We start from the raw sequence: 26380 nt of genomic DNA on the forward strand, positions 1-26380 counted from the left end.
ACCAAATGGTTACAAAAATGACTGCTGGGTTTTTGGAATTGTTTTCCTTTCCCCCCACCAGAATTATTAGCATTTAAGACCGTGATAAATAACAGTATTCTACTCTTTCAGAAAGTCACTCATTAGTAAACAGCATGGTTTTTTATTCAGGGTAAGAGCAAAACGCGCACTCCTGGTGTCAACAAGCGTTCCCAGGGGTGGCCACCTCCAGCAGCAGCAGCAGGAGGTGCAGATCCACGCAGCTCCCCCAAGGATTAACCTCAAGCTGTGCACTTACTCTGTTTCCCACTTCAAGCGCGTGAGCACAGCAGTGCTAATTATTACAGCTTTGTTAGCTGTGTTTCTCCCCCCTCTCCCCCCAAAAAGTCAAGCTCAGCTTACGCTAACTGCAGTAGACGGACACGTGCAGCTGGGTATAACTGCTTTTATGACGCAGAGGAAGAAAAAACTTCACAGCAAAGGGGCAGAAAGGAAACAGCACCACTGAGCTCAAGCTCTGCCAGCGCTCGGGCCTCTTTCTTAACAGTGACAAAGGCAGAGGGACACGGGCCTTGCTCTTACTAAAATACCTGTGAATACAGAACTGAGCGCAGCAGAGAGGTGATAAAGAAGTAGTCAGGAACTTCAAGCTGGCCAGTGTGAGAAGGGCACTTACAGCACTGATCTTGGCTTTTTGTTTTCATTGCCAATAATTAAAGACCAGATGCCAAACTCCATGGTAGTGGCAGCTTAAAGAGCCTCCCCCCATACAGACTAATTCTTGTCTTAACCTGTAACTACACCTACTGAACAGGTACAACATACAAATACAGTTCAACAGACTCACAGCTCAAGACTACACCAAGGGCAGATTACATGCTTTGGGTAGCGAGTATAAGCCCTTAGTATCACAACAGGAGCAGTTGTTAGAACAGATAAACAGTACAGCATCTGCTGTTAAACACCCCCCCACTAGCTGCCCAGACCTTACTTCCTACAGAAGTAAGGTTTTAGACCTGGATAAAATGAAGGAGTCAGTACTTTGGCTTTTTTTTTTTTTAAATCATTTTTGAGAGAGACAGAGAAAGGCAGGCACAGCACTGTAACAACAGCCCAGCCCGTGCCTGTTCATGCCATTTCTGCGTGGCAGACAGCGATGGGAAGTGTCACGGCCAACTGCTTCTCATGAAATGGGGACTATTTTGGGGAGTACCAGTACAGTATTCTCACTCCCACATCAACTGCTGTTACTTTTCCCTGGGTAAACTAGAGGATGATCCACACAACAGCAGTCCCACAACTCCAATACAAGGCTGTTCCCCTTCCCTTGCAGGGCTACAGACCCCTTAATTAAAGGGAATACTTCTCTTTCCCGATGTTGGATCGTCTCACCTTCACCACAACTGAGTTTATATACTATTTGAAAAGGGGAGGTTGCAGATTACAGGTGTCCCACCCAGGAGAGCACAGGTACATGCTTATTTAAGATTGCAGTCTGCTTGTACTCATTTTGAAAGGTTTTCAATTTCAAACATTCATATTCACAAACACTACAGATAAGTTTTATAACACAGTATAACAGAAGAGGTTTCCCCAGCAAATCCACTTTGTTAACACCGCCATAAGCTATAGCACACAGGGAATGCAGTGTTGCCAACGTTTGCTGTAGCAGAAGCCCCCTCTCCTCCCGCTCCACCTAGGGATTTGCACCTATGAGGCCCTGCAGCATGTTTATGGGCAACGGGAAGACGATGGTGGAGTTCTTCTCCGCAGCAATGGTGGTCAAGGTCTGCAAATAACGAAGCTGAAGAGCAGCAGGGGACTCCGTAATAACCATGGATGCCTCCTTCAGGGCCCTGGAAGCGTTCATTTCACCCTCTGCTGCAATTACCTGGGGAAGCAAAAGGAATGAAACTGAATTCTCTATGGCCCAGTAATAAACCAGAAGGCTATAGGATGACTTCAGCCTTGAGCCATACACCAAAGCCACTGCTCATCGCTCTGACCAAGCAGCCTCCCCTTACCCTGTTCTTCTGGCAGTTCTGCCCCTCCTCTCGCTCAGACACAAGCCTTTCCCATTTGCTTTCAGGGCCCTGTATGCCTGTTTTCCTCCCATCCACTGTCAGGATGCCAGATCACAAGAGGTGATACTATGTCTTGAACATGCAATGGGCACATTTGTTCTATTTTTGAAAACTTCCTTTGTGTGCCTTTCAGCGCTGCCTCTCAAGAGCAGCGGGCGCTTTCCACATCGATCCGAAAATGCTTTTTACTTAAAGCTCTATTGTTTTGTTTCTACAAGGGCTTGGCCAGTGAATGGCATGTTTCTTCCTAAGGAAATACTTTTTTATTCCCTCTTTCTTTTTAATTATGAGCTCAGAATCTACAGTTGCATCTATGGACATCAAAGTAAGTTTTCAAGACAGGATTAACAAACCACCAGAGAAGACGAATCGCAGAGTACAGCACACTGAGGGAGAAAATGAATTTGTCCAGTCCTAGAAAAGGACAGCTAACTGCCCCTGATGATTTTTACTCCAAGCTTCAATATTTAGTATCACCTTCTCCCCCTTGTCACAACCAAACTGATCACTGCTCAGCTTGTGGGTGACAAAGCTAAGTATTACAGCTGTTTTATTTCTCATATGAAGTAACAGAAAACAAAGCACTTGCCTAAAATCAGGGCAAAAGTCAGGAAAAAGCTGGAAGTAAGTTTGGATTCTAATTCACTGCAGGGTCCAGCTAATAACCTCAAAATTGTTGTTTATGATTTGTTCTTGGAGCGTGGTAAAAAATTAAGATTCTGCATTTTTGAATGAAATCTCACCTGCACAAACCACGATGAAATAGAGCAAGCACCCAGACACAAATCCACAAAACCCCTGCCCTGCACTCCTATTTGCTACAGCACAATCTGGTGGAGAATCTTCCTCCTCTACATCACTATGTTAAGTTATTCACAAAGAGAAAAAAAGAAAAAAAAAAATCCAAACCCACACGTTGATGTTATTACCTTAGCTCTTGCCTCCCGGGCAGCTTCTGCTTCCGCAGCCATTGCTCGCTGCAGCTGGACAGGTAATTTCACATCCTTGATCTCCACACGTTCCACCTTAATGCCCCAATCATCCGTTGCCTCATCAAGAGTGGCCTATAAAAGGCAGGACAATTAAGTTAAGCCATTTACCTGGCTGCAAACATCCAAATTTGAAGAATGACCAACAAACCAAATGAATTATCTTACAATTCTTAGACTTTAAGGACTTTTGTATTTATATCATGGTTTGATAATTATAAAAGTGTAACTGTTGTAAACTAACAAAAAAACCCCAGAGCTTGATTAATATATTGAAGGAGTTCTGTGGCGTAATTCCCTTCAGCAGGGAGTGCTGACGCAGTGACCCAGGGAGATCCTCCTCTCCTGTATCCTCACTCCCACCTGCGGGCCCCACCGCTCCGTTACTGCCTTGGTCACTTATTTTATGACACAGAACATCATCCCAGCCGCTCTTTGTAGGGCTTTGCCTAACGCTCCAAATCACAACTTGGCTTATCACTTAGAAGGTAAAATAAACCCCAACCTGTAAGTTATCCACAGGATTGCTGCCCAACTGATTGTTTGATGGGTTGCTTTTAGGTAAAGTTGCTCATACCTGCATGCTGTGTGCAATTTCTTCACGATCAGAGAGAATCTGAGAAAGGTTTTTGGTCCCCAGAACGTTCCTCAAAGTAGTCTGTGCTAGAAGACGGGTGGCTGAGTCAGCATTTGTGATATTTGCTACAGCAAGGGTGGCATTCTGAACTCTGTAATAAACCACTCCATCTACATTAACTGTCACAGAGTCCTTGGTCAAGATCTAAAAAGCAATGGGGAAAGCATATATTTATTGAATATAATGATAATGACATATTTGTTTTACTCTACAAACTCCTAGTTTTTTCAGAGTAAAGCAACTGTCTGGAAAACAAAAGGTCTTACACACGTATGCTGCAAGTGAACTTGTCTGTGTACAGATGCACAAACCTTCCAGTACAGCTCTGCGAAGGTAAGACTAAATATGGGGTTAGAACCCTTCTCATTGAAAAATAAATTCCGTTAGCTTTGCCATAATGTTATTTCTAACTCAGTTCTTCAAATTCACAGAGGGATCTGCACTTTGTACAAGTGACAGGGGAAGAAAATAGATCAGAAATAATTTACACTGAAATACATAAGCTCTTTCTCCTGGGGAACTTTAACCTGAAACTAGCAACCAGGTAGGTCCCCCTGCTACATGTCGGTGAGGCTTGAAATAACAGATGTGTAAGAGGCAGATTGACTGTGCAGGAATGCAAGAGGGATGTGTAACAAAGGACCGAGGTAACAGAAAAGGCTCCAAGAACATCAGCACTCAAAGTTGTTTTGTTTAAATGCAGAGGTAGGAATGTGGGACCACTCCATTCAAAATGGGTTAAAGCGCTCTAGTTAGAGCACACACTGGAAACATTTATGAGGGAGGCTCATTTAATGTTTCTGTAGAAGAAAAAAGGCTCATAATGAGTATAATTGCAAATTTAGGACACATTAGGTTTTCACTTGTATTTAACTTCAGTCGCAAGACTATTGATTTAGCAAGACAAAACTCTGCAGGTGTGTCAGTTTATAAAACAAGGGCAAACCAGGCAACCTATCTAAGAAGCAGGCACGGGAAGAGGCAGCACATTCCAGGTGCACTTTCAAAGAAACACCACAAACAGTTTCCTGTCCTGCAGGTGTGACAGCTGCCGAGAGCCCTTCTCAATCACTGCTTGGTCCGTAACACAGGGCTGGCCAACGCCAGAGACTCCAGCACAGCACTGGCTGCCTAAGTTACCTTCTAGAATTGCAGGAAATTTGCAAAAAAGGATGTCAGGGTACAACGAAGCTTAGAGGAATGGAGAGCCATGCCCATGAGAGATGCTAGAAAGGACTGGAAGTTTCACTGAGGTATGTCTAGCTACTTACAGAATTGGTTTTGCCTGTCCTGATGGCCTGATGTATTTCGGCTGCGTGGGTGTCAGCCCTGCTTCAACATTTAATTAGAAATATCTGTTATCATCTACCAGCTCACTGTCCTTGGAGGAACTTCTGACTGAAATCCCACCTTGTGCTGTGGTGATTTCTAGACAAGTTGCAGAGGAAATCCAATTTGTGAACATCCTCAGAGCTAGATTCAAGTGATTTACTGAATTTAACAGTTGTATGTTAAGCAAAAGATGTACTTACAAAGTTGAAGACAGATATTTTTGAAAGTTTAGAAGAGGGTACACCAGAAAGAAGCATTAATATCAATCATATTTTAAAGTTAAAAAGAGATTGAAATATGCCAGACAACCATGAGAAGAGGTGCCCTAATTCCATGTTAAACAATTACTATTATGATATTTGACAGGAGAGGGGGACATGTGAGTTATTTAACCTTCACAACTTACCTGCTCTGTCCTTCCCCAAGCTACCTATTTTAGCAGGGTTTTCATAATAGCATAAGATAAACAAAGAATGAGTAGCATGCAAAGAAATCACGTTGAACAAATAAAGATGTATTTCTGCTTTTACCTACTGAAAACAAACAAACCTAAATCCATGAGCATAATTTAATCAAGCCAAAAGAAAAACTGTAGAACTGATGGCTTTACTAATGGCACATCAGCAGCTGCAAGCACATTCTGCCTGCCAGTGATTAGGTTTCTAGCAATTAGCCTTGAGAGGATACCATGACAGTTGCCATTTGTCTAAATCTACAACTAATGATGAGCAATAAACCAACTAGCAAGTATGACAGGAGCCAGATGCACCAGGCAGGTTGCATCAGGCATCTTTGTCTTGCAAAATACATCAGATTCATGAGGGAGACAGTTATGATCATCAACATACAATTGTTCACTAACATATTTTGAGAGGGCTAGTTGTTTTATTCTTCTGTCATCCTTTGAGTTGGCATCACTGAGTTCAGCTGGCTTAATGCTGTGGAGTGATTCTGCTAAAAAATTAAGATGTCAAAAGGAAAGCAGACTAGAAAGAAAAGTAATTTTTTTTGGTCTTTAGGACCTTCAGACTGAAAGACATTGATGCCTTTAGCTGTGGAACACCTTCATAATGGTCCTGTGCACAGCAGGACACAGAAGCAGCGTGCACACAAAACCCACATAAGGGAGTGGACTGTTGCCCTGGGTTGCTATTAATAGCATTTGATGTACGTAATAATTTCATCCCATTATTTAGCTAGTTTATACATCTAGATAAATCAGCATGGGAAAGCTCACTGCTGCTTCTGGAAATCTTCCGGATTTCACACAAACAACTGGAGAATGTTGCACAAAGTCCAGCAGACTTCATTCCAAACCCCTCCCATTCAAGCTCTCAGGCAGTATTAAGTTATTTGCTCCTTAGAGGACAGCAGAACTTGTTTTCTGTCAGCGATCTTCTCTTACTGGATGATATTATTAAAGAATATATGGATTCTTCACAATACACTGAACCTACACAAGAAATCTACATTAAAACTACATGCTACCCAATACTGAGAGGGGGAAAGGAAAAAGAACGTGCAAAAAAATTCTGCAAACACTTTAGCAGATACAAAGGCAAGTGCAAACTCACCTCTTGGGGAGGAATATCAAAAGAGATGGTCCTCATATCAACTTTGATGAAGCTGTCTGTGCAGGGCAGGACAAAAAACAAACCTGCACAAAAAAATTGAAGAAGCAGTGAAAATGGGTCATTAGAACAGATGAGACTTGCTTCTGAAGTAAGCTTAAATCCAACCCCCGCAGCTGTATAGCCCTCTGTAACAAGCTCAGCAGCATGTTCGTTAGTGGCTTTCAAATCAGGGTAAGATTTTCCAAAAAGTATCTGAGAAACTTAAGGTTATTTAGGTCTAACTTATTTAGAGATCTTTAACATTTGGGAAAAAAAAACCAAACCAGAACTGTTAACAGCTACTTTTGAAAATTTGTCCCACATGGTTACTTGTGGGGTCCAGCTCTGGCAAGCAGAAACTCAACCTCCTTTTATTCTGGTGGATCACTGAAATTTTTCAACTTTACAGCAATGTGGAAGTATTGCAAAATCTGGATGAAAATGAAGGAGGAAGTTATTGCCCCTTTCTGTCAGTTTGAGCAGCAGGAGCAACAGCCGAAAATAACATTCAGATCTCATCAGAATTTCCAGTATAAACTTTAAAGAACTATCAAATAATTTAATTGCTTCTATTTCTTTTAAGAACATTGAGGCTTTCAGACCATTTTAACTGACATACTAAAGTTGTTTTTTTAAAATGGTACATTTGATACCATTATTCCTGCCTTTACATTCTGTGCTTTTGATTATACCTGGAGACCAAGCATTAACTAAGGAGATCTGGGTAAGGCTCACAGATAAGTAGTTTACTATCTTTTCCATCTAAAGTAACGTATCCTCTTACTGGAAGTTACAAAATTCTTGAGAAATCCATTTGCCAGTCTAATGCAATGTCTCCAGACAGCTATTATTTTACTGATGACTCAATTAGAACAAATATTAAGAATGCTCTCCAGGACATACCTGGTCCCTTTGCTCCCCCTTTTAAGATGCGTCCAAGTCTGAATATGATGGCTCGCTCGTACTCCTTTATAATCTGTAATAAATAGTTGGATGTTATGCAGGGGTTCCCAGAAGCCATATGATGGATTCCAAACTACGTATACACTAGGTCAAGACAGTCTTGAGTCTCAAGTGCAACATACATTTCTATACTGGCTGCTTTTGAGAATTTTAGCCTAAACTTTATTGTCAAAAAGCAAACAGCAAAAGGAACAATCAGGACAATATTCCACAAGAAATATTCTTCAGACTGTGGCACCATCTATCAACAGCAGAAGCAACAGCATGTCCTCTGGGCACGGCCAGGCACTAGAAGCAGCCATCAGGAACATCCCGGCAACACCAAAGCAAAGTGCAGTATATGGGACCCAGCAAAGATTTTTCCAGCTCTAATTCTGATGTGGTGTATAAGCCAAAACAGAGCAGGAATTATTTCCTCCAGTCTGGAAACTGAAAGCATCAAGCTCAAACCCATCACAGATTACACATTCTCTAAGAATCTGTCATGCACAGCTACCTATACATACATACTTAATGTATTTATGTTTACATACTTCATATTTATACACATAAAGATCTCCTTAAAAAAAAAAAAATCAGTCCTCCAAGTGTAATTACGCGTTCCTGCAATTATTCTGATCTTCCAAACTAGCTTATATACTAGTGACAACTGGGTAGATGTAGTAAAGGTGTCAATGTAAAAATCATTTTGACTAAATCCTGTAATTTGCACTTTTTGGTTTGAAGATCAATGCACTGAAACGTTTGGGTCCGCTATATACCGAAAGAAGAGAGATTAATTTGTGTTTAAAACAAACAAAATAGAGAACAGTAATAACCACTTTGAAGCATCTGCATTGATTAAAATTTTAATCCAACTTAGCAATGAACAATTTTACCTTTATGCACATCCAGATTGATATAGGAAATGTAATAATAGTGAAAAAAAGTGAAGTGATCACCAGGATCCATCCACATAAACCAAGGCCTGTATCAGAGTCATCTGCAAGAAAAGAGCAAAAATTTTCAGATTTTTAAGACCAAGAGTGCCTGTCAAAGAAAATGCCTACAAGTGGATATTTATGTTGAATACTCTTTGAGATAAGCCACTGTTAGCACTACTCCTCTGGCCAAACTCATCAGGTTTAGATCAGAAGTCAAATTAAAGCCAAATTCTGGTTTCGTTTTCACTAGTCTCTAGAAGTTGCACAAGATAGCTGAGGGCAGAATGCAGTCCAAGTAACATTTATGCAGAATTAAGTATATTGACATTTAAGTATAGATTCTCAGGTGCCTTCCTCTTCCCCCGTTTTCTCTAGCAGAATGAACAATAGGCAGCAGTAGAAATCCCATTCTTTTATTGTCTAAGAAAGTCAGACACTTCCTTAATGAGTGACATGCAAATACCCCATAGCCTACCAACTCCAGTGATAGGACATTTGGTTTGGTTTTTGTTCCAGCTGTCACAGGTGCAAATCTAAGAAAAATCTAAGAAAACGGCAATTCTCAGACTGTTGTATCAAGGAAGTAGGATAAGATCTGGTGCAAGATTAGCTGGACATGAGATAAAGTCTCTGTAAAGCTTTTCTTGGCCAAAGAATCCTTATGCTTAGAAAACAAACATGATAGTTCTCTGTCATGAAATAACACCAACTGAAGGTATTTCCAGAATCAGGAAGTAACAAGAGCTAGTGGTTTCATATACTACACAGCTAAAAAAAGCAATGCACCCTGACAAAATGTGGACGTGCTGGGAAGCATTCCGAATGCTGTAGGAAGCTCCTTATCCTGCCAGCAAAGGCTCCTCCCAGGCTGCCAGGAGCCCACTGCCAAGTGGGGATGCCCCAGGGTGAAACTGAGATACTGAAATTCACCTTTCTCACCCTATGCTGTAAAAAGCCCAAAGTACAAAGTGCCAAGAAGCACCCACAAAACTTAGAAAAACACAATTCTCACTTTTAGATGAAAGAATGTTGCTTCAGGACCACACTCCCTGATTCTGCTGAACTATCTTACAGTGCTGCAGACATGCAAACCTTATCCTGACTTGATCGATGCCACAGGTACTTGAAGGACTGGAGTCTTGTTATCTAATGGAGACTGCATTCAGCAGCTTGCTTAGAAAGAAATTACATTAAGGAATCTAGAAGTTTTAGTTTAGCTCTACTTGGAATTATATAATGAATTGTTTTCTGTATTCACCAAACACAACTACAATTCAGTCTGAACAACAAACTGGCCAGTTATAACTCTTGAGTCTCCACCCTAACAGTTATTTTAAGCAGAACCTATTTTATTATAAAGCAAAATCTTGATTTTGAAAAATATCCATAGATTTTAAGTACATGAGTAAACATTTTATTGTGTCCACAATTGAACTCGGCATGAGCAGCGTATGCCTTGGATAAAGAGGGAAGTGAGACAGATCGGTCATTGGATATTGCTAATCTTGAAAGTGAGTAATAGCAAATAATAATACTTTGCAAATTTAGATCCACAATATTTGACTAAAGTCACAGAAGTCAGCAAAATAACTGGGAACCAATATTGAAGTTTCTAGTCCTCTTTTTCAGTGACTGTGGGTTTTAGAGCTACTCCTGGCCTTTCAAGCAAGATGGAGTATGGAGGTGGTGGAGAACAACCAGGTTTTGTCTCCTACAGTATCTTGAACTTTATGAAGTTACCCAAGGCTTCTGAAGCCAGTTGGCTGTTTTATCTATAATTTGTATCCCTGTCACACGCCAGTGTAACAGCTCTCAAGGATGTGTCATATCATGCATCATTTTAAAGTTCCTCTGTGGAAAGTTATCTAAAGATAGTCCCCCCCAGGTTTATTATGACGTAGTGGAAATACCAGATTAAAGGAGTAATTTGCAGGCCTTCTGTGAAAGTCAAGGAAATGCATTCCCTACACATAGCTGTATTAGGTGGCTGTCGGCATTAAGTAACACCTGTAAACTCATTAGTGAAGGGAACATTACTTTTCATTTGGCAACAAAGTATTAGCCTAAAACCATAAAGAGTATTAACAATCCACACTGATAGGGAGGAAAAGTCTCCCTCTCTCCTTCAACTTAACAACTTTTATAAACCTAAAGGAGCTGAGGATCCTGCTTCAGTTCTACTCTGCAGTTTAACATCAAGTCTTCACCTACAGCATGGAAAAAAAATTAACCATTTGCTTCCCTGTTGAAGGCAGAAGTCCCAACTCCAAGAATGTAACATTTCAAGACTGAGTAAGTGCACGCTTTATTTAGCAACGGCTGTCCCATCATGTGGTATGTGTCACAATACAAAAAGCAAGAGAGATGCTGTCTTGTGAAAAACTACAGGAAATACAAGAAACATGCTTGGCATCTGTGGAACGAGCTTTCTTACTGCAAGTTTTGAACATCTCATTCACAGGACTTGGATAACTTCATCAACAAGCCATTCCTGCCAGACTTCTCAGTCAGGCTCATCGATACTGGATTCTAAACAGCAGCTACTTCAACAGCACTGGAATGAGACCAGCAGAGGCAGTGCAGGTGTAACACGCAGCCTCAGATGATGCATATCCCTGCCCACCCAACCTGCTGAAAAAAAAAAAGACTTTACACCACACTAAGTGCTGGCTACAGCAGACGGCCTCCCAGCCCTCTTTCACCCATCACATAAGCGAACCTTTTAACAGAGACCAAACATATCTTTGTTTTTGGCAGGCAGTGTCAAAGAACAGCTCAGAGAGAGAGTCTTTTCACCAAGTCCCCACAAAACAACTAGAGAACTACTGAAAACAGACCTTCAGTGTATTTTGTGATCCAGAGGCAAAGCAAGAGTAAAAAGTTTGTCCTTATTTCTTAGCTGCATCTGTAGCATTCAAGATTAGCTAAAGAGAACTGGAGTAAGAAATAAGGCGAAATGGTTGTGTAGTGAGAGTTCTGCCTGGGAACTCTAGAGAACTGGGTTTTGCTTAGCACTAAGCCAGACTCCCCATGTGACATTTCTGATACCATTATATAATCAAACTCAAAAAGGAGAAATGCAATTTACTCCTCCCAAAGAAAAAAAAAAACCGCAACAAAACCAAAACCTTGCTCATACAACAGATGCATGATCATTAACAGTAATTGCTGGGGATATTTAAATATTAATATACTGTAATGTATGCAGCTGCTGAAAAAGCAATGAGAAAAACAATGTAATGGCTTCAGAAAACAGACGCCACCAAAAACCCTGCTGATGTTAAAAACAGAGTACACTGCATTTTCTCCACTGCTACTGCTGTTGGGAGCTGTCCCTCAGTTTAGAGGCACTATGACTTGCAGAGACAAGGAAAATACAATCATGAAAGAAAAAGACAAATCAATGAGTGTATTACAGCTCTTACTATTAATCACAGAATTATGTTATTAATCATAGGAATAATTTATATTCAGAAATAGTATTCTTTAATGATGGAAACATCGACTCCGTTTCACCTATTCTATGTTGGCCATGAGAAGATGCTCAAAGCCCCACTTATGCCAGAACAAGCCCAACTCCCCCATCTCTAACCATTCCACTGGCATCTTCTTGTAAGTTAAAAAGCAGACAAGCCCACAACTTGAATTTATAGCAGGCTGTTGGTGTGCAAATCAAGGCAACCAATCAAAAATGCAAAAATTCCCGAGCAGCTGTGCAACTTGAAGGCTTCTGCAGTGTAGCACAATCACTTCTTTAGCGCTCCTGCTTAACTTTTCACAGGATCTTCAATATTTTTAAACACACATATATATATATTTAAAAAGAAAAATCCATTCACACGTCCTAGTTTACGTCCTTTCCTTGTAGGAAGACAGTGTTTGTTTCATTACAAGATGAACCTCCACCCACTCACCCTCTCCAGCACTGCCTGCCATCCGCGCCTGCAGCCATGTCAGACACATCATGACTTCGGATCATTTCACAGCAACAGACAAAGTGAACCCCTTCAGCTCTGGAGATCCAGCATTCATGCAATCTTCTAACAACTCAGCTAAAAGGAATGGGGAAAACGCACTCTAGAACTAATTTGATTAATTAAAAGTCAAACTACTTACAAACTATGGGTGCTGCAGATTCACCCAGTGCTACCATTAACATTCAGAGTCCACGTTCCAGAAACAGTACATTCTTCAGATATGTATACACATTTTTTTCCTCTCCTTAAGAGGTTTTAAAGCTTCAAGTATACTTCAGATAGAGTTTAGGGAATTGCAAAATATTGTATCATTCCAAGGGGTTAAACACGGAGATACCAGGTATCGGCTATGCCTCTGATTAAAGGCAAAAACTGGTTCTAATCTCAAGCAATTCAGAACTATCATCTTTTCTCTTAGAAATAGTGTTGAGTTTAGCATTTTTTGAGGAGATAGATACATGCAACTAGCTGTTGGAATACGCTAAGCTGTTGGAATTTTAAAACTGGCAGTTAACTTTGGTTCTCTCTTGCTTGATTTTTCTAAAGTGCTCAATACTCTGTCATATACCCCTACACCTTCAGTTCAAACATTTGTGATATTCTTGCTCTTTTATTGTCAAGATATTAAAAACTGACATCTGGAATTTAATCAGAGGAATCTTATTTGTGGAGAGTCTGCAAGAAATTACATACCTCTAAGAAATAAACAAGGAGAAAAAAATATTTCAAAAATTTTAACTGAATCAGCCTTCGACTCCCTTTAAGGCTGACTGGAACAGTTGCCATTTCTTTAGCAAGAAATTACCACTTGCATCATCAAACAGTAATAACAGTTTATAACAAACAGCGCTGGAGGCTGAGATGAAAGTGGAAGTTCTTATTACCGCTTGAGGTGTGGCATGCTCTTCACTTGCGATTTATTTTCTTCTGCAAAGACTACACAATCTGAACAAGCACATCACTGTCAAAGAGCAAAAACATGCCAGACTCCTAGGTACCACGAGAGGAAGGGACCTTCCCCCACAGCCGTGTGAACAACCCACCAGATTTAAACCAAAATGTATATGGGAGATCAGCTGGGCTGAACACAAGGCAAGCAACACTGGAGAGAGATCTCCACCTTGGTGCCGCTCCATCAAACCCTGCATGGTCTGAGAATGACTGAAGGGTGTTATTCTACCACAGCTATTCAACTGGTTGCTAATTAGCAAACAATCAGGAATAATAAGGAATACTACTTTTAGTGAGAACTAATTGTCTTTTCAGATGCTTCTCAAAGCATTTCACATGGGAAACAGCCAAAATCATTACATCTAATAACCAAAATTATGTCTAATGCTATTTACTCCGTAGATACTTTGACAAAAATAACGGGTAGCCAGCTTTAGCCTCCAAAAGAGTGTATCACGCCCGGAGTACTGAAGAAACAACCTCAGTAGCACGTAAAGTGAAAGGCTTGCCAAGTCCCAGATGAGGTTAGCATCAGAGTGACCACTGTTAGGTATTAATAACTAACATACTTACAGAATGAAATGTAGATCCTCTCCAAGGATACAAAAACTAGCATGTGCCATTAGGCACGGGGCCCAAATAGATCTACAGTTATTTATACTCAGATTACCTAGCCACAGCCTCTGTATATAAAGCGGTTTTATAAATACATTTCCTTCTCTAGTTGCAAATGACAAAAACATAAAATAAGTCATGACTTTTCTGTAGTTTGTTTCCGAGCAATGCAGGTTAACAGGAAAACTTCAGCTTCTAGGAACTGAAACTTAGTTTTGTCATTTTAGGGCATCACCTCCAAAACTTCCTGACCGTGGTTACACTCACACCTACCGACCGAGAGGCCAAAACCCAGCAGAATAAAGATACCAAGAAGTAAAAATTAACTACAGCTTCACTGCCCCACTTGAGGAAATATAACAGACTTTTATCACTCCCTCCAGTCACACCTATTTAACATTTTGCGCAAGCCAGCGGTGTAAGCAACCAGTCCCCCAATTATTTTTGTTCTCGTTTACGGGTGCAGTGCCTCGGGGATTACTCCTGTTGACTCTGCTCTTAATTACTCGCTCAGCTTTCCCCATAGCGACCCGAGTTACCGTACAGGAAAACAAAACACACAGAAGAAAAAAAGTCTCCCAAGTTGCGCAATTAGGGCCAACTCCCGGCGATGCCCTTGTACCTTCCCGTGCGCTATTTCTGAAGCGGTGAAGAGCCGCTCGGCCGGGCAAACACCCGCCGCCGGGCCCCGTCCTGCCGCCGTTACGCGGGGAAGCCGCCGAGGGGCGGAGGGGGGGGGTGTCCCGCTCCCGGGGGGGGGCGGCCCCCTCGGCGAGGCCCGCGGAGCTGCTGGGGGCGAGGGGCTGAGGGAAGCGGGAGGCGAGGGGGACCCGCTCCTCGCTCTTTCCGAGGGATTAACTTCAGTGAAAAATCTGCGAACTTTCCTCGGAGGCTAAATAATAATGAAAACCGAAACAGAAAACAGCAAAGCCAGAGGAAAGCGCCCCTGGCTCACAGCCCGCGGGGAGCGACCGGCCGAGGCACCGTGCGCCCGCTGTGCCTTGGGGACAGCCCCGCTCCCCGCCGTTACCTTGCACCCGCCGGGCTTTGGGCGCTATCCCCGCTTCGTGGTCCGCCATGGCCGTCGCCCTCCCCTCAGCGCTGCCGCCGCCGAGCGCCCGTTGCCCCGAGCCCGCGCTCCCGCCCCGCCCCGCCCCGCCCCGCCCCGCGAGCCGAAGGCGGGGCCGCGGCCCTCGCGCGCGCTTCCCGCCTCCCGCTTGAGGGGATGAGGCGGCCGGAGGGGACGAGGCGGGGGTGGCCATGGCGGGCTGGGGTCAGCCGCCCCTCAGCGACGGGGCTCGGGCGGCAGCTGGACAACGCCCGTGGGAAGCAGGCAGGGAACGGGCGTTAGTGAGGGTGGATGGGCCGTCGGAGCGGAGTGGAGCGGAGCAAGGAGAGGAAAACGGGAGTGAAGGCGGTGAGCGGGCTCCCGTCAGGCGTGTGGGGAGCCGCAAGGAAAGTTCGAGCTGCGCCCTGGCTTCGTGTGTAGTTTAACGTGCAGATGGAATTTGGTCGTTTTTAATGGGTGAGGTATGGTCTCACATAAAAGAATAAGGAGCAGCTTTCAAACTAGTAAAATTTACCTTTCAACCACTCCATCTGAGGAGAAATACGCTAATGCACGCCATATTTCTTCCTGTGATCATACTGAAGTGTCCAAAATGGGAAGGGAAATAAAACAATCCTGAAGAAAAAAAACACTGCTTTTCAAAAATTCACCTCAGGTTTCAGGTACTACTGCTTTTTTTCCTGACCTGTTGTAGGACAATGATGGTGAGTTCGGAGTTTTCATCCCTTTTTGAAGACCTCAAAGTTGTGATCTCTGCTGCTTTTCAACGAGGTTCATCCCACAGAAACAAGGTGTGTGTACAAACACATCATTACACATACAGTCATTACATACCTGGTGTCATAAAGATTGTCACATTTGGAAAAAGTTCAGTGGTTGAGTTCTGTGTTAGGCTGGATTAGGAGGACTGTTGGTGATTCATGGCTATTCATTAACTTTTATTCACATATGGGATGTTGGTAATTAATGGGTGGGTAGAGGGATATGCAAACTCATACTGCATTGCTGTACTGATAGTGTGTAATTGCTGGCTTCTTTGTAAAACACATTGCAACCTGTGGATGAAAAATGGTATTAGACTACTAGAATACAGAGATATTCATTTTAACAGTTGATATTATTCTGTGGTTAGACTCCTCCATGGAGGTAGCTTGAATTTTGCTTTCCTTTATGTACCAGAGGAGCACAGTTAGGCAGCGTGATTGAGAAGAATGTATGCATGAGCGGAGTGCTGAATGCTGAAATGTTATCCTGTTTCTTGAAGTCTCCAAGTGGGATGAACAGCATCAGTGAAGGACCAACACTTTCTCCCAGTGAGAGTGAGATACCTAACCGTCTTTCAGTTGCTGGCATGAACTCCTGCTGCCACAAGTTTGCTAGCTGATTTCAGACTGATCCAGATTAGCAGAATATGAGACTAAAGACTAAATCTGTCTCAAGATCCCTGAGTGCTTATGATCTATTAAAATTTCCTTCTGTCCATTATCTTTACTCACATGCTTGTGGACAGTTGCTATTAATGCATTTACGAGTGCTGACACTTGCTGTTCCAATAGTAGTAATTCCTCAATATTTTTGTTTGGTTCTATTGTCTGCAATTTTGTGTGAGTTCACCTGTACTCTTGCAAAATTAATCTAAACAACTTTGTAGGCTATGTCTTTCTTTATCCATTGAGTAGGTACAGTGGAGAGTGTCTGCAGTTTCATCTTTGTTTTTTTGCTGACCTTAGGGTCTTCTGGCAAATAGACTGCTTAGTGTCTCAGCACTGATTAAGAGGGAAGGAAGGATGTGCTTGAAATGGGAGGAACAGGCCCTGTGAAAACAGACTAGATAAGCTGTGACAAACTCTTGTCACGCATAGCAGATTTGGCACTAGAAAAGTCTAAAATGGTGCCAATAATAAGTGCTTTTAAAATTAATACGAATTGAGCATTAAAAAATGTACCACATCGGTCTACCTTATTTCAGCAAAGAACAGGAAGCACCTATTCATTTGCCCTGTCATTAAAGTAAAAACTATGCAATTAAGACCTTTATCCTTCACAAAGCTGGCAACATTACTTCATCTAAAGCTGCAGTATCTCCACAACTCTTGTTGTGCTCTTGTGTACACGTTTATGTGGGCATTTTGCTCAAAGAGAAGACGGCCTTCTATCTAATTTTAGATGGGCCTTCATTACATTTATTTTACTGTCTTTGGGCGTTTGCCAGTGAAGTTGGAAAAACCCCAGGGCGGTGGTGGGCAGCGATTCTTCTCTTCTGCGGCTTATTGCTGCCATCTACTGTTTTCTTTGTGTGTTTCGCAGGCGTAGTTTCTAGAAAGTTAACCAGCGTGGTGAGTGCCCCTCTCCTTTCAGCTGTGTGAACTGAGTAATGTTGTCATGTTTAAATAGAATTTTAGTTTTCCTTAAGTACTGAAGTTAAGAAAAGCATCAGGGTTAATAACGGGTAGCTGTAGTAACTCAGAAGTCCTTTACCACACACCAGTGAGATGCCTCTGGATCTGAGTTAAAGAGTTAGATCAGATCCATTCTACAGGTTGTGAAGGCTCATGAAATACTAAACGACTAAGTATGAAAAGAGAGAAATGAAAAATGTAACCTTTACTAAATAATAATATCTGAATGTCTTCCCATTCTAATTTTTAGTTCAGTGAATGAATTAAATAGTTTGATTTTTGTCTTCCTAGAAGACAACAGTGGACTTGAAAATTGATTTACTAATCTAGGCTTTGTGAAGAGAAAAATTTCATTGGATTTTGCCTTTATCATTTACATAAGCCAGTTTGATTTCAAATATGGAAGTTCCTGTCAACAATAACTCCTCAGTATTACTCTGTAGGAAAGCCTGTGTGTGTTTAATCTTTCCTTGAATGCTAATGTGTCTGGTAGGCAGTTAGAGCGTTTGTGTGAGGTGTATCACCCTTGGAAACACCTGTTCTGTTTCTTCTGCAGGCAGTAGCTGCAGTTTTCTGTTATGTCTCAAAAGGGAAATAGCCTACAGTCAGTATATTTATTTACCATATGTTTAGCAATATGTGATTCTTCAGTAGAAAACACTGAGAGCAGTATAGGAGGCTGCCATTAGATGTCAGCATGAGATTAACCACGACGACTGCCAATGACAGTCTTGTTTGAAGCATGTATTTTAAGTATATTGATTTTTGTCACCTCAGTCTTTGTTTTAAAACCCTTTCTTAAAGTAAGTTGTAGTCCATAATGATTATGGAGTAATATCAAAGGCTATTCCTAAAACTGGCTTTGATTCTTACCTTAAGAAGTTGTTGGACATGGAATGTTTACCTTCTGAGTCCCATTTGGAGTTGCTCATCTTATCACAGAGTCATAGAATCCCAGGTTGGGAGGGACCTCATCTGGTCCAACCTTTCTTGGCAAAAGCACAATACTGAATTTTATGTGTAACTTCAGTTACACACACACTCTTCTAAGCTCATAAAGTGTTACGTGTTGTCAGCTTCCCACAGGGATTCTACATGACAATTTGGTAACAAGGTGTGGTGGTGTGCTTTGTTTTGCTGTGCTTTTCCCAGTTTACAATAAATTTTAAGGGACTCTTACATTATTTTCCATTGCTATTTACCATTCAGAGTTTTTAAGGGTGAACTTAACTTCAAGTATGCTGCTTACTATGTATGTGTTTAAATATTTTGTTGAATTTTTAATTGGAGCTAGGTCTCTGAAGAACTGTTTTACTTAACATTATACATTTTCAGTAGGTCAGCCTATATATCTTTTAGTTTTATTCTGAAAAACACTGCTTTGAATCAGTTTCTTCTAAAATGTCTAAAAATAATCAAAACCAGAATGCTAGTTCAACAAACAGTTCCCACGTTATAAAAGTCTGCATTTCATTTAGTTGCCTATTTTTATATCATGGGATTATTTGTGTTCAGTGGAAATAGAATATGTATATGTTGGAATCAATAATCCCAAAATAGGAATGTTTTCAAATCCGGTTTCTTTACACAGACTGATTTCTCCCACATTAAAGGATACATTGTTTAAAATATCTTTGAGTCTGGGAGGTTCATTATTTTTATGTTGTTTACACTTACAGAAAACATATAAAAGACCAGTTGGAGCAAAGCGTGTCCCGAGGGAAGCCTGAGTCCCTGTGACTGCTGTGCATGTATTGTAACTGCAGAGAATAGGGGTCTCTCCAGTCGGTTGCTGCTGCTTGGGACATTTGAGCTTTGAATCAAAGTAAGTTGTAAGATAATACGCATACTATTTTTTTTTCTGACATAGCATGCTTTCATTTTTAAAAACATAAAGACAATCTGGTCAAATTTTCAGCAAATTATTTTACTACCAATCTATCTACGAGCATTATGTGTATTTTAGAAATCTAGCACATTCTACAAAACTAACTCCTTTAAATTCTCCCATACATCCTGATGAGGGATATTAGAGTCCACAAACACAAATCAAAGTCAAATTAAACCGTTTTTGCTCATATTTGCCTACAGAGACTATATTGGAAATAATTATTTTTTTCTGAAGTATTTCTTATGGTTCGGAGAGGTAGCAGACTGAGTTTTCACGACTTGCTGGCAGTCTAAGATCTCCCGTCATGGCCCTGGACCCAGGTTAGGGTGATCTGTTGCTCTTCACACCACACTCCTCTCATCCTTTGGCTGGATGCTGAGGGAAGAGGGATGTAGAACCAACTTCGTTGGCATTGTGTTGAACTTCCCCTTAACAAGGAACTGTCAGAAAAAAGAAAAAAAGAAAAGAAAAGGGATGTGACAGTTGGAAATTTCCCAGTGCTCTCAGATAAGTTTCTTGTGGAACCTTTTTCCTATTCCCTCTGCCATTTCATATGCCAGTCATGTGCGCAAAGGTTTTACTTGTCATTTCTGGTCTTACCCAGAATTCATCTGGCCAGCCAGTGCTCTCTTTGATTTTTCAATATAATGATTTCTTTGCTTCTGTAGGTTTGGGAGAAAATTTGTGTTTAACAAAACAGAAAAAGCCTTAGGTAATAAAAAAAAAAAAAAAAAAAGTAGACCTACTAGAACAAGTCAAAGTCATCAAGGTGCCTTAAAGCAGCAATGGAATGTCACTTTACTATTCAAGAAACCCAGTCTCAGAAGAAATCCTCCTGTAGTATGTCAGTGAAATTGCAAGTTTGTCTCACACTTAGATAGCCTGGAGGTTTCAGCACTTGTAACTACTACATCACTAAAATTTAGGAGCAGAACTGTGTTCCAGGACACTGGCATGCTTGGAAGAGTTAGTTGCAGAATAAGAGATTATATTACTGAAAAAAAATAGATTTGAAGTGCTGCACATTTCACTCTGTGTATTTAATAGTTCTGTATTTTAAAATAGAATAACTGTAAGACACTGAACACATTTCAGGACAAACAGTATAATCTAAATCTGATGACAAAAGTAACAAAGCCTCTGAGGATGTTTTCTATTGCAAATATATTTCTGGCAGCAGTGATTCAACGATATTGGATTCATAAAAGAACTAAAGGAAACTCTAAGGAAATAAAGACAAACATTTAGATAACTTCACTTGTTATTCACCCTAAAATTGACTCTGAGCTGGGGGTCAGTGGCAGTGGAGCGTGGCGAGTGGTATCAGTCACGTTAATGACTGCAGAACAGTGCACATGGGGGTATTTATTTTCCATACTCACAGAAGCCTCACCCCTTACACAAAGGCGCAGCACCAGGTCAATTGTGGAGAACATGAACATTATCATGGACACTACCATTTCTAAGCCTGTTGCCTATTGGAAGGTGGCAATACCCATGGATGTGCAGAATGGGAGAAATACTGTGAGTTAAAACAAGGATTCCGTATTTGTGTGCTTTTGTAGAAGGAAACACCTGTGGCAACAGCATGCAAAATGGAGTTTTTGAAAGGTTAGGTAAAACTTGGGCTTAAAGCACAGTTTGGTTTTATACCTTTTGTAAACAGAGCATCATTCTTTGTTTATAAATATTATCAATATATTTTTATACAGAATACGCTTGTGTCAGAATGTTCATGAAGTGTCCCAGACCTGTGTTCATCATTTGCATGGCATTCTTTTTACCTGTCAGGGTTCATATGAGGCTCAAGTATCTGTAACAACCTTTGACAGGAGATTTTAAGTGCCAGTGGGACTTGACTGACAGAGATTTTACTAGATTACCAAAAAATATTATTTTCCCTGTTGTTCCCCTGCCCCTGGCAGCTGTTCTTGTCTTGCCTTTTTCTTTGCTTTTATCAGTCTGTTTCATTCAGTGAGGCAGATCTGTGCCTCAGATTTATATTGTAATTAGAAACAGTCGTACAGGTTTCCACAAATAAAAGCTTGTATCTCACTAGAACAATGACAACATAGTTCAGATACTGTCCTTAGGCTGTGAAGAGCATTAATCTTGGTGTGACAGGCAATGTGTGGGTGAATGAAGTCACTGCCCCTTATTTCCTTTCTTTACTACTTTCCCACCTCAGAGATGCACCGTAATGATAAGGCTGAAAGCGAGACACTCCGTGTAGCAGTGACACAGTTCAGCTGTGTCTGGCTGTACTTTATTTAATGCAAGCACAAAAGACTGGAAGAGCACTAAATAATGAAAGAGCTAATTGGCGTTTTTGAAAATCTAGCATTAAGTAAAGCTGAAAGTTTATGAACAGGTTTGATAGGGAAACCGAGAGACCCATGATGTGTTTCTATGGAAACTACAGTTTAAGGTTTTATCTGATGAGATTCTAAAAAGAGTACAATCTGCCTTTTTTTTTCTGACTTGGGTAGACAGAGGATAAATACAGCAGAATCAGTATTGCAAAGTGATCTTTAGAATGATAGTTAATGAAGTGCTTCAGGATGAAAATGGCTGTAAGTGTAAGGTGGCATTTTTGTCTTAATCATTGCCTTTAATGATGAGATTTTTAGGACAGATTTCTGGTGAGAAGCTGCAGCTTAGTGGTAAACTATTGGTATATTTTTCCATTCAGCTGCTGTTGAAGTATTTAATTATTTGTACTTAGTCTGAATATGAGAGCATTAACATCTTGCTTAGAGTTGGTCATAGGTCGTGGAAATTTCTTGTGCACATCTCTGGTGGTTTCCAGTCCCAACTCATCACATTTCTGCTTTCCTCATTCCGCCTGGTCACCTCTGCTGGTGAATGTCTCCCCTGAGCCACGTTTCTCCAGTCCCAGACTCCCACAGAGCTCTGTCAGCAGCCTCCTGGTAGTCTGCAGAGCTGACCTCTGGTTACACTGTGCTGAAGCATCCCTTGCACAAATGCTGTGGTATGGACTGTCGTGCAGGGATGACGAGGCTGAGACTGTACAGTTTATTCATCGTATCATAAGTGAAACGTGCTGGTCAGAGATGAAAGCTATGATTCACTAAGCCATGGTGCTATTTCTGTTCATGCTTTTATTTGCTTTGATTTCACTTTCTTAATCAACATAGATCAGTTCACAGCCTTAGAATTCATTATGTACAATCTATTCATTCTCACTTTCTACCAGATCTTTCAGTAGTTCACGACAGAGACTGATCCTTACTTAATCAAGTTTTTGTTCAGAAGTCAGTGGCACCTTGTGCTAGCTGTGATTAATTCCCTCACAATTCCAATGGGCCATACAAATAGCTTCATTATGAAATAGCATATGGTCATGTGTAGAACTGGTTGAGGCTGAGACATTTTCATCTTTGACTGTCTTCTAATACTGACTGCCAGAGCAAATGAAATAACATGTATTTTTACTTTCACTCTAATGAGGAAAAATACTGAATTAAGGCTATCTGAATAGTAATAAATGCTGTCTCTCTTCTCTCACACAAAAGGAATCATACCCCTCTGCATGGTGATGGTTTCTTACAAAGCAACAGATGGCTCTAGCAGCCAAGAGCAAAAGCCCTGGGACTTGACTCTCACCTTCTGTATGTATTGTAAAATCTCAGTACAGCTAAGGTGTTTGTAGAGATTATGGTGGTGGAATAAATACTTTTGGAATACAGTGTAGGTATGCAGAAAAGAGCCTGGTTTATTGTATTTCTTTTGTATAGATGTGAGTAAATTATTAACTTGACCCAAAATGTAAGAGAAACCTTTTTTAAAAAAGCATAAATTAAATTATACTTTTTTTTCAGTCTCAAATTAAAAAAAGAAATAAGAACATATTACAGAAAAAAAATGTTTGTCTATAAGTGAATGGAATACTTGAAATTTTAGTTGAAGACCATTGTCACAAATCTAGAATGATGTGGATAGTTTTGGAAGGCAATTTAAAAACCTGTGTGTCTGTGATTTGTCATTTGTTTTTTACTGAGATAAAGCCACTACTGTACCCATACTCCAGTTCAGGAACTACTTAGACTGTTTTACACTAAGTATAGATTCTCTTCTGAATTGGTGCTTTGAATGTAAAAGTAATATGGAAAACAGTAGAAATTTGTTTCCAATTTAAGGAATTTTCTTTCTTCCCACCTTCTCAGAAGACTCAAAGGTTCCTGCAGTGTCTTTCCTCTTGCTTTGGCTCTTCATCTTTTGTTGAACTATTTCACATGTTTGCTGCTACTTTCCTTTGGGGGATGCATGAAATACTTTTTCACAAGTATAATGTAGAAAATAATGTAGAGAGCACTGTTTTCAACAGCAGCTACCAGGCAACCTTAAAGTTCAGGATTTTTCATTCTGACACTTCTTGATACTGGAAATGAAATATTTTTGCTTTGACTAGTCTGATTTGTTACTTTAAATGGATTGAGTAGAGTACCCCAGGTGTTTGGAGCTCTAGTACAAAATAAAAGGATTAATTAATATGAGTTTAGATAATTTTAAAGATAATGACAGTGGTTTAATGGGAGAAAAATCTACTGTCTCCATTGTACAAAATCAAACAGAAATAGGCTGGTGCCAGCAGTTAAACAATGTAAAATAATGACATCGCTTTAGCTCCATGAGCCTGTTTAAGCTAACTGACTGAAATTATCCCAATGACACATTCACAGTTCAAAAGAAAAAAATGAACCCACAATGTCACGCATTTCTGGCCTTCATAATTCCACTCTCATTTCACTTCTGTATGCATTCTCCCCAGAATTTGGGATACCAGTGCAGGATTCTAGAAAGCTCAATTGCTGTCAGAGGGCTTGAAAAGGATTAATTATCACCATGCCAAATTAGAAGAGGTTTTATTTTTCCTTCCCTGATTTATAATCTGATTGCAGAGACAGAGAGCTTAATCAGTACAGCATCCTATACATTTGTGAAGATACTGAGGACCTGAAGTACTTCTTGAGAAAGAAGAAAGCAAAGAGCTAAACTAGAAAGTATACATAGGCATTGAAATCCAACCTCGTTAGACCACTGACAGTCCCAAAGATTTTGTATTCTTCCACCCTCCTTTTCTTTCTGTGTCCTGTATCTTATAAGGAACTCTACAAGCTCATAAACATTCATCTTTCCAGAGTTTGTCTGCTAAATCTTTCTCTGCAATTAGCGTCCTTGACACGTTAAGACAGAGGGAGAAATCTATCACGTGAGCCAGTTGCTTTTCAAAAGTAATTTGCTCAATGACTTCTGCCAAATCAGTTAAAAATTCAATAGACCAAAAGTGGGGATGATGAGTTATTTCATGGGAGCTGGTGGAAGCCTGAAGGCAAATGTAAAGGAGCAGCAAACAGTAGAATGGCTGGCTGAGGTGTAGTGAGGTGTTTCATTGATGTGCAAAAAGAAACAAACGTCCTTAATCCAGCTTTATCTAGGCTACATGAGGATACCTCCGGTATCACAGGATGCAAATCTGTTGGTAGAAGATGAGCAGGATGCCTGACATTTGTAGGAAATAGACCCTTTTTTTAATGAGATTTTTGAAACTAGTCAATAAGGGCTTTTTCTTTCTTGTAGTTCCATGTGCTTTTTAGCCCTGCTGTGAAAGAGGAGCGGGTGACAGATTGCCTGGGGGGAGAAAAAAAGGGGGATTCCTACGAGTCATTAAAATGCTGTGGCTCATTCCAGCATTTAAATAGTTATTGCAGCAAATTTAAATGTCTTTAAGCAAGAGGAAATTCTCTGGATAATTATCTTTGACCTCGTAACTTGGTAGGATAGAAGAGGGAGTGGATGCTTCTAGGCAAAATAAGAGATATGAAATGAAAAGCCTCCCTCAAACTACTGCAGAGTTGTGACTTTTGCAAATTTTGAATGAAGGCCAGAGTTACCTGAAGCCACCGTTCAATCACTGTTGGTGAGATTATCCACTTAGGCAGTAGAAAGGGAGACAGTCCAAAGGTGGCTGAAGATATTCAGCTGTTTGGTATGTACCTGTTCATTTCACATCTTGGGGTGAAATTGGGAAAGGAGGAGAATGTGCCTGTCTGTCACGGTGGCAGCAATTCCCTCTGCCCAGGCTCAGCCAGCAAGGCTCGGACAAGGCAATATGGGACAAAGTCCTTTTCAGTCAGGAAGTAGTGCTTTTTGCTTTGGTCGTTATGCAACGTGTTCTGGGATTTCTGCTGCTGAGTGAAATCTCCTACATCCCCAGAGAGCTCAGCTTTATTATGCCCATTTTGCAGGTGGTTAAAGAAGGAATTTGCATTGATTTGAGACACGTACTACAAATTACTGACAAGACTGTATTAACATAGGGTCAGCAATTTTGATGATCACCCCTGCTTTAACCTAGCAGCTCAGACTCTCTGCCTTGTGATGGAGGGTATAGTTCCTTAGCATCTAAATCTTCTGTGTTTACCTCTGTATATTTTAGGAATTGTATCCACACTATCAATATGGTTAACTACAAGTCCTGACTGAGCTGAAATTGCGACAGTAATTCCAAATATATTATGTGCCATATTATATAGTAGAACAGGAGAGTTACAACAAAATGTTTACCCTATAGGGCCAGCAAGAACATTATTTAGAAGGAAAATAGAAATAATTAAACCATTATGGCCTCTAACTCTCCAGCTTGGTTGACAAGGTCTAGTTGGTTAGAAGGTTAGATAAATTTGATGACTATGTTTAAATTACTAGATATGATGATAGCTTTTAAAGAGGATATATATTTAGTAAATCTCTCTAATAAAGCACTGCTTCTAGAAGCTTTTACTCATGTTTTCTTCAGAGCTGTCAAGATGGCTCTTTAGCCACTGACTTTTATTGCTTGCCTCTATGCAATGTTTGTTGAGCAGCTGATTATCTGATAATAGAACGGTTTCTGGTACACTATGTGAAAGAAATTTTACTTTTATTTCTACTGCTT

At 40.7% G+C, this 26380-nt stretch overlaps 2 protein-coding genes across 2 annotated transcripts in view; one reads left to right on the forward strand and one right to left on the reverse strand.

Moving 5' to 3' along the window:
- Window positions 1-122: 122 nt before the first annotated feature.
- On the reverse strand, window positions 123-15192 carry STOM (stomatin). The gene is made up of 7 exons (XM_074846359.1): window positions 15094-15192; window positions 8476-8579; window positions 7538-7610; window positions 6596-6678; window positions 3630-3833; window positions 2993-3127; window positions 123-1870 (listed from the first exon to the last, which is right to left on the reverse strand). Exons 1-7 carry the CDS (start codon window positions 15140-15142, stop codon window positions 1676-1678), a joined length of 843 nt encoding a protein of 280 aa, XP_074702460.1. The 5' UTR covers window positions 15143-15192; the 3' UTR covers window positions 123-1675.
- A 656-nt stretch (window positions 15193-15848) lies between these two features.
- The window catches only part of DAB2IP (DAB2 interacting protein), a 243972-nt gene continuing 233440 nt past the window's right edge, over window positions 15849-26380 (forward strand). The window contains exons 1-2 of the mRNA XM_074846348.1: window positions 15849-15923; window positions 19211-19356. The gene's annotated coding sequence lies outside the window, so the exon portion shown is untranslated. The remainder of the gene's footprint in view (window positions 15924-19210; window positions 19357-26380) is intronic.

This window comes from Strix aluco, chromosome 20 (genome assembly GCF_031877795.1).
Source record: "Strix aluco isolate bStrAlu1 chromosome 20, bStrAlu1.hap1, whole genome shotgun sequence".
Taxonomy (NCBI): domain Eukaryota; kingdom Metazoa; phylum Chordata; class Aves; order Strigiformes; family Strigidae; genus Strix; species Strix aluco.

Bases quoted from the DNA above. Each gene is read 5' to 3' on its own strand.
- STOM (XM_074846359.1), bottom strand. From the start codon at position 15,142: ATGGCGGACCACGAAGCGGGGATAGCGCCCAAAGCCCGGCGGGTGCAA. The intron at 6,679-7,537 runs GTATGTCCTGGA...TTTTTTGTGCAG, and splicing joins AGGGGGAGCAAAGGGACCAG to GTTTGTTTTTTGTCCTGCCC. The intron at 3,834-6,595 runs GTGAGTTTGCAC...ATTGCTTTTTAG, and splicing joins TTGATATTCCTCCCCAAGAG to ATCTTGACCAAGGACTCTGT.